Consider the following 13552-nt stretch of genomic DNA (forward strand, 5'->3'; position numbering starts at 1 on the left):
TTTACTTGCTTGGGGAGATAGATCAGGCACTCTGAGTGACATACAGTCCTTTGTTTTTTTTCCACAATGCCCATCCTCTCTTCTGGTGCCTAGCCAGTGTTCAGTAAAAGTTAGATACAAGGCATTTATTTTACAGCATGATTTGTATTCTCTGCATAACATGCAAATGAAATGATGACTAAACCCTTCAGAAATCTTAAATCTAGCAGAACTGGGCAATTCATTTCAAAAGAATCCACCACTAAATGACTATCAGTCCTGTTGCTGGGCTAGACAGAGTCACATGGCCTCTGATGTCCCACTGCACCTTTGCTACACATTCTACAAACTGCTGTCCTCATCACACACACAAGGGGCCCTGTGCTTCTTTCTGACCCACCTTAATTTCCACGTGAGCTGTTTTGTTATTTTAGCCACTCCCTATGGGGCAAATTTAGTTTTCCTACGATGGCATTTCGAGAATTTCATGCTTTGTGACTTTACTAGGATTTAATAAAGAACCCCGCATTTTTAAGTGAAATTTGTAAAGGCACAGAGCATATACCAAATATCAAGAATAATTCAGGACTTGCACTTCTCTCACCCATCCCACAATCTACCTTAAACTAACTGCTCAACAATGTCTCTCTCCAAAGAGAATCCCTGTAACAGGCACATTCCTTTTAAGTGCCAAGACATAATTTGGATAACACTGAAGAGACAGTAATAGACAATAAGAAGAAACACTCAGTTCACAGAGTTATTGATGACTGAAACCTTTAGTTCAGTTACTGATAACTGAAGTTAGTTTTTGGACGATACCAGGCCAAACAGCACAAGTGAAGATCATACATTCCTGAAGATTGAGAAAACTTGAGAAGGCTACACATAAGCCTTGCAACTACATGCACAAGTAGCAACACGGACTGCATGGCAGGAAGCGGCTCTCAGGCCCTACCCCAAACCTCCTGAATGGGAACCAAATGACCAGCATGCTTATCTGATTGCCATCAACTGTCAGGCATGCTCTGCGTATATATGTTGTCTCCACAACTATTTTGTTTTAAAAACTAAAAATATTTAAATATTTACTTAATAGATTTTTTTATATCGATACTTTCGAAGGAAGGGCCCTGAACAACCTCCAGGTGGGGAGCCCAGCCCTAAAAGATTCCTAAAAGTCAGAAATGAGTCTGGAACTACCTGTGCCTTCATTCAGTATTGTTGATTGATCCCTTCCAGATACTGGGGACAAAAGAGAACATACATTTCAGGGAAGGACACTGACTACAAACAGATAAAGAAATCATTACATGGTCACAGACTGTTGCCTCAACCATGATGACAGCAGGACAGTCCCCACATATATGAAGGGAGTTCAGAGGCTGGCAGCCAGAAGCTCACTAACTTCTACCGGAAAGGTTGAAATTAACTATTACAACCATGAGTGCACAGAAAAACTTCTACACAATTGCTCACAGCAGCATTATTTGTAACTAGAGGCCCGATGCACAAAATTCGTGCATGGGGTGGGGGTCCCCTCAGCCCAGCCTGCACCCTCTCCAATTCAGGACCCCTCGGGGGATGTCCAACTGCCGATTTAGACCCAATCCCAGGGATCGGGCCTAAACTGGCAGTCAGACATCCCTCTCACAATCCTGTACCACTGGCTCCTAACCGCTCACCTGCCTGCCTTCCTGGTCACCCCTAACTGATCCCCCCTGCAGGCCTGATCACCCCTCACTGCCTCTGCATGCCGCCTGATCGCCCCTAACTGCCCCCCACCCCCCGCCAGCCTGGTTGCCTCCAATTGCGCCCCCTGCCGGCCTGGTCACCCCACACAGCCTGCTGTTCAGTCGTTTGGTTGTCCCTCACTGCCCCCCCGCCAGCCTGGTCACCCCACACAGCCTGGTGTTCAGTTGTTTGGTCGTCCCTCGCTGCCCCTCCTGCTGGCCTTGTTGCCCGACTCAGCCTGTTCAGTCGTCCATTCGGTCGTCTGTTCAGTTGTGATGGCCCCTGGCTCTTTATAAATATAGATGGCTCTTTATATATATAGATTATTATATAGGATAGCCAAAGGTAGAAATACTCATATGAACAAAGGGTGGTATATCCACACAATGGAATATTCAACTATATAAAAGGTTGAACTACTGATACATGCTGCAACGTTTATTAACCTTGAAAACAGAATGTTAAGTGAAAGAAAACACACACAGAAGGCTACATTCTGTATTATTCCATTTATAGGAGTCTAGAACAAGGAAATCCGAAGACACAAAGTGTATTATTGGATGTCAGGAGCTGGAAGTGGGGGGAGCAGGAAGGTAGGGAACGATTACTAATGGGTATAGGGTTCCATTAGGGGTGATGAAAATATTCTCAAATTACATATTGGTGATGGTTGCACAACTCTGTGACTATACAAAGACACACTGAATTGTACACTTAACACAAAAGAGAGATAAAGACAAAGGGAAGGGATGCAAACATCAAACAAAGTAGAGAGAATAAGAGAAAGCAACCTAATGGCTGCATTCTTCTGAAGTTAGAAATGAACTTCTATAAAATAATGTATAATATCTTCACTAGTTTCACTCACTTAGTTTTACCCACTTATTTGGTAAAGAACTGTGTCCTTAGGAAGTGATATTTCACTAAAATGATTGCCTCTTAGGTAAGTAACAAAAAGAAGCATTATACTCTTCACGTGAACTAATTACTTAGTACAGTGGGGCCTTGACTTTCCTTGAAGACCAAGCTCGTTAAGGAGCTCGTTAAGGAGCTCATTAACTCAAATTACTCTGTCAATGCAAAAAATCGGCAGAGAGACAGCTGGTATCTCAAAAAACTCGTTAGTCAGGACACTCATAAGTCAAGGACCCACTGTAATGTGTTTTTAAAACAATTCAGGGTTGGAGTTTTATTGTTGGTATGCTATGGGTAATTGATCCATCTCAGAGCAAGAGATGGTAACTTCCAAGTGGTTGGAAAAGGGAATTCTAGTATCAATTGGATTTTATTTTAAATTACTACTTTCGTATATAAGTCTTACATAACATTTTCCCCTTTTGTTAAGTCAAAGCCGAGAGTAGAGCAAACTTTCTCAGCTTCATAAATAATGACTTTCTGGCCCAGATAATCTACTGTTGAAGCTATCATGTGCATGTAGAATGTTTAGCAGCACCTCTAGCCTCTACTCGCCAGAGGCATGAGCGTATGCACAGGGACACACACACACACACACACACACACAAATTGTAACAACCAAATATGTCTCCAGATATTGCAAAATGTCCCCGGGGGTGGCAAAATTTTATCTGGTTGAGAACCACTGGTAAAGACCTAATCCTCAAAATTCTATGTAACAAAGCCAGGCTGGGGAAGTTTATTTCACGTTTCAAATTTAGAGAAGCAACTGTGCTAAGGGGAGGCTAACAATGCTGGGTGCCCTGCAAGGAGCCAGAGCTCAGAATTGCCTACAATCCTGATAGTAGCCACTATCTCTTGAAATGTCCTTGTCCTGGTAAGAAAGTAAAGATAAAACCAGAATACAAATATACATAGATAAGTAGAAAAAATGTTGGCACCCAGCCCAAAGTGACTATCTAGACCTGCCCTGTTGTTCTGAGATGATGAAAATGGTCTATACTGCATGTCCAATACAGTGGCCAGAAGCTACATGAGGCAACGCAGCACTTGAAATGTGGCTAGAGAAACTAAGAAACAGAATTTTTTATTTTATTTAACTTTGGCTAAATTTTAAGTTGCCACAGGTGACAGGTGGCTACCAGACTGGACAATACAGAGCTAGACCTTGCTATCATTCTTCTTCTGTTGTTGTTAGTCAACATTACAGAATACATTCTTGGTGGCCTAGGCCAGTGGTCAGCAAACCGCGGCTCGCAAGCCACATGGGGGTCTTTGGCCCCTTGAGTGTGGCTCTTCCACAAAATACCACGTGCAGGCGCGCACGTACAGTGCAAAGTTGACTTAAAACTTTAAGTAAAGTTTATTAAGTTAATTTTAGGGAACGTTGTGGAGTGAAAGAAGATGTAGTGTCGAGGATTGAGAAAGGTATGTTGAGATGGTTTGGACATATAGAGAGAGGATGTACGAAAGGAGATAGACAAGACAAGTATACTTGACGAGTGTGGATGGGGGAGTTGGAAAGGGTCGACCTCAGTGAATGTACCTCAATCAGATTGAGGACTTTTTAGCAAAGGCCAGTTTAGGAGTACCCTAATTAAGTTAATAACAATGTACCTACCTATATAGTTTAAGTTTAAAAAATTTGGCTCTCAAAAGAAATTTCAATCATTGTACTGTTGATATTTGGCTCTATTGACTAATGAGTTTGCCGACCACTGCCCTAGGCAGTTGGGCTCCATGGATAGAGCGTCAGCCTACGGACTGAAGGCCAGGTTTGATTCTAGTCAAGGGCACATATCTTGGTTAGAGGCTCCCGGGCGTGGTTGGGGGCATGCAGGAGGTAACCAATCAATGTGTCTCTCTCACGTCGGTCTTTCTGTCTTTCTCTTTCCCTTCTACTCTCTCTAAAAATCAATAGAAAAAAATATCGTCAGGGAAAAAAAGTATACATTCTTGGTAAAAAGTCCAGCTTTTCCTCTTTGGGCAATTATTCCTGCAATATCTCCCTGGCTTCTAGGATGAGAAGATCAGTACCTGCCCCTGACAACAGCCAGGCCCATGCTCCAAAGAATGACTATACAGGCCTCTCGGTTGGTCTTTAATATGCTGTGTGTTCCATTCCTGCACTCATTTCATTTTTGTACTACCTCAGCCTCCCCCAAAATCCAGAATGGGCAGCTGGCCTTCGATGAAAGGCATCTAACAGTATAAGGGGCAAAATGTTCAGAAAAGGTAGAACTAGTAAAGGGAAAATTATCTCATTCATTTATTTGTTGCTTTTTAATTAACAGTCTCTCAAGTAGAATGTAATACCCGTGAGAGCAGAACCCCTTTCTGTTGTTTTACCACTACATCCCCAACATGTGGAACAAAGCATGTCCCAGGCATGTCCCAAGGCATGTTCCATGCATACCTCAGAGATATCTCGGGTTTGGTTCCAGGCTACCACAATAAAACCAGTAACAGAAATGCTTGGTTTCACAGTGCACATAAAAATTATCTTTACACTACAATGCAGACTATTTAGTGTGCAATAGCATTATGTCTAAGAAAAACACTGCATAAATAATTTAGAAATACATTATTGCTAAAAATGGTAACCATCAACTGAGTCTTCACTGAGTAATAATCTTTTTGCTGAAGAAAGGTCTTACCTCAATGTTGATGAAAACACAGTATCTGTGAAGTGCAATAAAATGAGGTATGACTGTAATTCATTTAAACCTCATTATAACCCTATCTGTTCTCCAGGGCTTCCACATCTGGAACAATGTCTAATTTCTCCAGCACACGGTCTTCCTGGAACACCAGTTTTATCACGTAATAGGAACATTAAAGGTGTATGGGTTCTTCAAATTTGTGTCACTCTCAATCCTGGAAACACGGTGGGTGTTCCCTACTGGGGCAAAAAAGACTTACAAGGCCCTGAAAATTAAAAATTCTAGCCTCATCAAAAATCTCCCACAGAATGCCAGGCCAGTGTGGCTCAGCAGTTAAGCATCAACCTATGAACCAGGAGGTCACGTTTCCATTTCTGGTCAGGGCACATGCCTGGGATCCATAGTGTAGGGCATGCAGGAGGCAGCCAATCGATAATTCTTTCTCATCACTAATGTTCCTATCTCTTTCTCTGTCCCTCCCTTCCTCTCTGAAAACAATAAAAATACGTTTTTGAAAAAATGTAATAATAAAATAAAAATATATTTTCAAAAAATCTCCCACAGAATCAAGTCTTAACACTAGAAGCAAACATTAACAACTGCATAACCTAGTCCTAGCCAGTTTGGATCAGTGGATAGAGCGTCAGCCTTCGGACCAAAGGGTCCCAGGTTCGATTCTGGTCAAGGGCACGTACCTTGGTTGCAGGCTCCTCCCTCACCTGGGCCCTGGTTGGGATGTATGCAGGAGGCAACCAATCGATATGTTTCTCCCACATCAATGTTTCTCTCAGTCTTTCCCTCTCTCTTCCACTCTCCCTAAAAAATCAATGGAAAAATATCTTCGGGTGAGGATTAACAAAAACAACTGCATAACCTAGTCCCAGCTTATCGAATTTTATCTCCACTCCTCAACAAAAACTGTCCAGAGTAGTTAAACTCTTAGTTGGTCTTGGAATAAAAAAATAATTCTTATTCCCAGCCCTTATTCACACAGTTCCTCTCTGCCTCAGAAATTTGAATACATTTCTCTTTTGTAAACCCTCCCCAAAACACCCAGGCTAAATTAATCTCTCCTCCAAATTGGAAAAAAAAGATTTGTCTTACACCACGACTGTGGTCAAAATGACAAACTCATCACCTGGTAAGGTCATTTACAACCCCAATCAGGCCATGAGCAACCAGAATGCAAACACTGAGTCCCTCATTTTTCATCTTTTCTACGTCTGGCACAGGTCTCTACGAAAAATATGCACTTGTTTGGCAAATGGAATAGTAAATAAATGAGCAACAGATGGTGTAACTGAAATTACCTTTAAATACTTTAACTGAGTCCCCTATTCCCCTAACCAGGAACTACTCAGGGTAACAGGAGCAGAGTCAACAATTTTATGACACTTTGTTGCACTTTCAAATTATCTTCTTTACCCTTCAAAATAACCCTGTGAAGAACACACGATCATACCCTTCTTTAGTCAATTGAGGTTTAAAGAAGTAAAGTTATTTTCCTCAAGATCACACTAGTAAATGGCAAAGCTGGCACCAGAGACCAGGCCAGTCGTCCAGTAAGTGCTCTTTCCAATGCCTGAACCCGCCTTCCCTTAAAACCTAAGGAAAAGATAATAACTAAAAGGAGAAAGCAATCAGGTGAGCATCCCTGGCAACAACAGATATGGAAAACGACTGACTGCAAATGAACATTTGCCTGAAATGATTTGCAAAGGCTGCATTTAAACCTCATGATTCTGTTGCACTGTGAAATAAAAATGTCCACCTAAACCTAAAACCAGCGCCTTTTCAAAGAGCCAAATGGACACCACCTCCCCACCCCAGCCAGAAGGGCACTAATGGGTTTGGATTAAGGCTGTTTCTTACCAAAGAATAAGGAAGGAAGCAACCTAAATGAGGACACACCATCCGACCATCAAAGCCAACTGGCTGTCGTTGCTAAACGTTATAAACCATGAGTCTTCCCACACCTTACAGTCTCCAGGAATCGAGTCTTGGAACTCCATGTAATGTTAGACATTCCCACTTTACACCGAGCCACAAAGAACCTCAGTTCAGTGAATTCTCAACTCATGAATGGATACATTGTTGGGCACCCTCTCTTCACACCGAAGCGCAGAAATGGAAAGACTTGGAAATGGACACAACCCTGGGTAACTGCGCTGGCGGAGCCAAGAAAAACCAGCAGCTCACCCAAAGACGCCCGCCTCCGCCTCCGCCCTCTGCAGACCTTCACGCCACTCCAGGGGATGCAACCAGCTCCCCTTTCAAAGGTGCAGGTTTCAGCAGCCGCCGGCTCTCTCCGCAAAGACTTTAATTCCAGGTCTCATCTGAGCCGAGGAACCCGGGAAGGGGATGTTCTTCCCACGGAGGGCGGGTCGGACCGCAGCACGGCCAGCCCCCGACCCGCACCACCCACACCCCGGTTGGACGGCGCCGCGGCCTCTGGTACCCATCCCCGGCGCTCCGGCGAGGATGCAAAGGAGGCGGAAGGCAGGCAGGGGCTCCGGAACCAGCGGCAGCCGGAGGCTCCCAGCCTCCTCGGTCCCCACTCACCCAGTTCTGCACGTTGTTGCTCAGCTTGACTTTCTTGTACAGGCTCCCGGGTCCCTCCATGGCCGCAGAGCGCGCGCGGGTGCCGGGATTCTCAGCTCCCGGAGGCCGACAGGAGCAGGGAGGGCTGGCGGGGCGGGGCGGGGCGGGGCGGGGCGGGAGGCGGGGTCACCTGGCGCCGGCGCGCGCGCGCGCGCGCGCAGACGTCCGCTCGTGCTCGCGACTCCGGCCGCCCGCTAGCGTGTCAGCTGCCGCTCGCCCACGTCCAGGGCGGAGGTATGTGGGGCGGGGCGAAGCGGAAGGCGGGACCAAGGGAAGGTTGGGGGCGGGGCTTCGAGCGCCCGCGAGGCTCCTCCCTCTTCATTCTCAGGAAGGGACGGGGCCTGGGAAAATCACCCTGGGACGCCCAGGCCTCTGGGTCAGCCTTGCGCTGCGCCTGCGCGGGGGCCTGCCGGGGTGCAGGGAGCCGGCCTCCTGGGGAATGGCTGCTGACTCTCCGCGCCAATGCTCTTGGGAGAAGACATGGATGTGAAATTCTGCCCTTCTGGCTTTTCCTCCAAAACCAGGCTACCAGCCTCGTGTCCACCCAGTCTGTGCCTTTGTGAGCCAAGGCACATTTAAAAATGGATTTTCCATGCTTGCAAAGGGAAGGATTGATTCACTGAACTTACTTTCCACAAATTCCTCTTCACTTTAACCTTCTGCTCAACGCATAATTATGTTTACAAAGTTGATGCGCCATCTCTGGACATCCATAATTAATATCTCGACTGGGCTTAGAGGTTATTTGCAAAGTGTCCTCCTTCCCCCACGATAATGGAGAAACTATAATGGAATAAGCTGCTAAGAGAGTCACTTCAATAGGCAGGAGGCCACTACGGAAGTGGGGCCTCTGAACATTGTGCCTCGGTTCTCAGAGCTGCCATAAGTCACTGACTAACCTGTTGCTAACCTCTGCTCAGGGCTGAGCCATAAACATGCAGTGGTTCTCAACCTTCCTAATGCCGCGACCCTTTAATACAGTTCCTCATGTTGTGGTGACCCCCAACCATAAAATTATTTTCGTTGCTACTTCATAACTGTAATTTCGCTACTGTTATGAATCCTAAGGTAAATATCTGATATGCAGGATGTATTTTCAGGGTTCTCGACCCACAAGTTGAGAACCGCTGTTAGAGCAACTGCTGCATGGAAATGTATGGACTTTCCTACTTCCTTGTAGTTTTTCCCTCCCTCATTTGCATATTGGAACTAGCCATCCCTGTTAACAGAGCTTTCATTTTCATGGAAGAATTACACTGTGGTTTCTGCCTTTGTAAACCTTGCCTTCCTTTGTTCTCTCCAGAGCAGTTTGGGGTACTCCCTGAATCTGAGTCTCTCAGATTCCAAAAAATAAATGCTTTTGTTGTTGTTGTTGTTGTTGTTACAGCCTGAACCTCTTCTTTGGTTAACACCCACTTGGAAACCTCTCTTCACATCAGATTTCTGTCCAGTACTTCTCACTGACCAGGCTGAAAAGGTACCTCTATATTATTAGCTTCTCAGGAAATCCTTAGAGGACTGAAATTCAGGCTTAAGAGGGCTGCATGTTACCTTAGGGCAGTGGTTCTCAACCTTCCTAATTCTGCAACCCTTTAAACAGTTCCTCATGTTGTGGTGACCCCCAATTTCATTGTTACAAATTGAATATAATTAAGGCATAGTGATTAATCACAAAAACAATATGTAATTATATGTGTGTTTTCCGATGGTCTTAGGCGACCCCTGTGAAAGGATCGTTTGACCCCCAAAGGCGTCGCGACCCACAGGTTGAGAACCGCTGCCTTAGGGTAAAATGCCCACCTGTGGAGAACATTTTCAAGTTCACCCAGTTATTGCAGGGCTAGTTCATAGGATGAGCTAGAGGGTATGGGGGAGCTTCCTCCATGAGTTATCTCCTCTCCCATCGCCATGACTCTTAGTGCTTCCCCACAGCTTGCCCCTGGCACCAAGATAGTTAATGTGAAGCTCTGCTCCTCCATAACTCCATCTCCTTCTCCCCTCAATACACATACCCCAATTTCTAAAACCTGAAGCTGCTACCTCTTGATAGCTAGCAAATACACTGAGTGGCCAGATTATTATGACCACCTGAAATTTGGAGGCAAATTAGCTATAATTTCCCGCTGAAGTTGCTAGAGGGCCAGATCATTATAAACGTCTGAATAGCACAACATACCTAAGTATCGTTGCTGATCAAGTTCATCCTATCATGCTGATGGCGTATCCCAATGGAGATGGCTTCTTCCAACAAGACAATGTGCCATGCCACAGTGCTCGTATTGTGCAGGAGTGCTTTCAGGAACATGAGGGAGACTTTACCTTGCTTAGGTGGCCCCCACAATCACCAGACCTCAATCCAATTGAGCATTTGTGGGATGAAGTTAAAAGAGCCATCAGGCAGCTGGTTCCACAACCATCAAATCTCATATAACTGGACAGTGCTATTCATCAGGGATGGTGTCAAATTCCTCGCATCACCTTTCAACATCTCGTGGAGTTAATGCCAAGAAGAATTGCCACAGTATTGAAGGCAAAATGTGGCCCAACGAGTACTGGTGGGGTGGTCATAATAATCTGGCCACTCAGTGTAAGTCCCCTGTTTGTTTACTAGACTGCAACTATCTCAAATTAGGCCTTTCCCATATCCAACCTGAATCACTGCTAAGCCCCTTAACTGCACATCCTCCCACCGGTGCAGCTGCTCTGCCACTCACAACATTCTTAAAACTTCTGTCAGAGTGATATTTCTAAGAGTGAAATTTGGTCTTGTTGCTAGACCAATTAAAATGTCTGTGGTTCCCTATAGCTTTTTCTACAGGACTCTTAATCAAGGATCTGTATACAGAATTGAATCTCAGTATAATTCTGAATTCTGCCAATAATAGCAATGAGCTTGGAAGAGCATTCCAAGCTTCAATAATTTAATCAAGGACAAAGATTATCTTTAAGTACCTCACTATCTGTAAAACATTGTGTTAAAAATTTTGATATGTTGCCGAAACCGGTTTGGCTCAGTGGGTAGAGCGTCGGCCTGCGGACTGAAGGGTCCCAGGTTCGATTCCGGTCAAGGGCATGTACCTGGGTTGTGGGCACATCCCCAGTGGGGGATGCAGGAGGCAGCTGATCGATGTTTCTCTCTCATCGATGTTTCTAACTCTCTATCTCTCTCCCTTCCTCTCTGTAAAAAATCAATAAAATATATTTTTTTAAAAATTTTGATATGTTAAAATAAATGAGTAGTGACTAATGGGAAGCAGCGCCAAACACGGTGTATATTCTTTTCCCTAGATTCTTCCAGCATAATTATGATGAGATTTACCTATGTTGCTGTGCATATCAATAGTCCATTCCATTTTATGGATGATTAGTATGCCATTGTACCATGTCATGCTTTTGTTAAATTAACATTTGTTAAGTAGAGCACAGGATGCTGGATAGTGAGTTGCCAACAACGGACCACAAGAGAAATTGAAATACAGACATTTATTACTCACAGTCCTGGCGGAGGTACACAGCACACCTTCAGGAGCTACCTGGGAGGTCAAGGCAGGGTGCAGACAGAGAGAGGAATAGGACCTGAAGCATATGCCTTTATGAGTCTCCGCTAATGGATGCTCTGGGTTTCCCAAGCTGGGCACAAATTGTTCAAGTCAAGCTAACAAAAGCAGAGTTTAGAGAAGCTCCATGAGGCTCTCACCTAAAATGCATGCAAAGGGAAAGTGTTGGAGGCAGGGGAGAGTGATGATCACAAGAGCTGTCGAGGAAGTCATATCCAGAATTTGTATTTGCTTGTGACTCAGCAAGCTATTATCTAGAACAGCGTTTTTCAACCCTTTTCATCTCACAGCACACAGAAGCTAATTACTAAAAACTCTGGGGTACACCAAAAAATATATTTTTTTGCCAATCTGACAAAAATATATATATATAATTTGATTCATTTACAGTGGATGACCATTGTCTTTTTTTATTATTTGAAATCGAAGGGAAAAGATATCAGTGCCCCTGTCTAAATAGTCAGGTATTGCGTGTTTTAAAAAAATTTTGAGGCACACTGGTTGAAAATCTCTGATCTAGAGTGTACAATTGCATAAGGAGGCTAATGTCAGCTTAAGGCTCCCACAGGCACTTGGCCAAACAAAATGGATGCTGAAGCAGCAATATCATTGAGTAGCTTAGCGAAACTCAACACATGGATATACCAGGATTTGTTTATTCGTCTGTTGAAGGATATTTGGGTAATTTCCATTTGGAGCTATTGCAAATAAAGTTGCCATGAACATTTATACACATGTCTTTGTGTGGACATATTTTTTCCTTTCCCTGGGGTAATTACCTAGGAGGGGAAAGACGGGGCCTTATGGCAGGCATATGTTTAACTTTTTGAAAACTGCCAAAACCATTTTCCAAAATGGTTTTACAATTTTATATTCCTGCCAGTAGTGCATGAGAATTGTAGTTGTTCTATATCCTTGCCAACACTTGGTACAGTTGGTCTTTATCATTTTAGTCATTGTAGTAGTATGCAGTGGTACCACATTATGTTGTTTTGTGTGTGTGTGGTTTATTTAATTGATTTAAAAGGGAGAGGAGAGAGGGATAGAAACATCAATGATGAGAGAGAATCATTGGTCGGCTGCCTCCTGAATGCCCCCTACTGGGGATTAAGCCTGAAACCCAGACATGCGCCCTGACCAGCAATAGAACCATTACCTCCTGGTTCATGGGTTGACACTCAACCACTGAGCCACACCAGCCAGGCCCTCATTATGGTTTTAGTTTGTTCTTCCCTAAGGACAGTAATGCTAAACACCTTTTCATGTGCCTTTGGCTCCTATGTATCTTCTTTAAGTGTCTGCTCAGAACTTTTGCCCATTTTCTAATTGAGTTGTTTGTTCTCCTATTCCTGAGTTTTAAAATTCTCTATATATTCCCCGTCAAACATTTTATTTTTCATCTCTAGAAGGTCAATCTTTTAAATATATAGATATATCTTGCCCTAGCCGGTTTGGCTCAGTGGATATAGCATTGACCCATGGACTAAAGTCATGGGTTTTATTCCAGTCAACGTCACATACTTCAGTTACAGGCTTGATCCACAGCCCCAGTCAGGGCACATGTGGGAGGCAACCAATCGATATTTCTCTCTCTCTCTTTCTCTTTCACTCTCTCTAAAAATCAATGGGAAAATATCCTCAGGTGAGGACTAACAAAACATATGTGTATATCCTATGCCTCCATTTAACATGAAATCTTTCCCCTACCTGTTTGAATATACGGAACAAAACTCTTTTAATGTCTTTATCTACTAATTCTATTATCTGTGTTTACATCTCTTTGCAATGATTCTTTTTTTGTTGTTGTTGTTGCTATGAGCTATATCTTCACTTCTTTCTCCTCCTCTTTACCAGAAGACCCCTGATATTATGAATTTTACTTTGTTGAATGCTGCATAGTTTTATATTTCTACAAATATTCTTGAACTTTATTCTGAGTCATAGTCAAGTTACTTGGAAATAGTTTAATCCTTTCAAGGTTTGATTTTAGCATCATTCAGTGGCATCAGAATAACCATTCATCTATGACTAATTGTGTCCCACTACTCAGAACACCATTTTGAGGGCTTTGCCCATGACCAAGGTTCTCCACTGGCTGGTGGG

General features: G+C 43.8%; 1 protein-coding gene across 2 annotated transcripts in view; it reads right to left on the reverse strand.

Moving 5' to 3' along the window:
• The window catches only part of PAPSS1 (3'-phosphoadenosine 5'-phosphosulfate synthase 1), a 108713-nt gene extending 100744 nt beyond the window's left edge, over nt 1–7969 (reverse strand). Inside the window, exon 1 of one of the 2 annotated variants that reach the window (XM_070433415.1) lies at nt 7854–7969. In XM_070433415.1, coding sequence (XP_070289516.1) covers nt 7854–7913 — 60 coding nt within the window. In that variant the 5' untranslated portion in view covers nt 7914–7969. Of the gene's footprint in view, nt 1–7490; nt 7619–7853 lie in introns of those variants that run through there. The other variant, XM_070433424.1, reaches the window with a different exon arrangement.
• Nucleotides 7970–13552: the final 5583 nt, after the last annotated feature.

This window comes from Myotis yumanensis, unplaced genomic scaffold (genome assembly GCF_028538775.1).
Source record: "Myotis yumanensis isolate MYYU_CA2020_CCGP unplaced genomic scaffold, mMyoYum1.0.hap1 SCAF_1, whole genome shotgun sequence".
Classification (NCBI taxonomy): Eukaryota; Metazoa; Chordata; class Mammalia; order Chiroptera; family Vespertilionidae; genus Myotis; species Myotis yumanensis.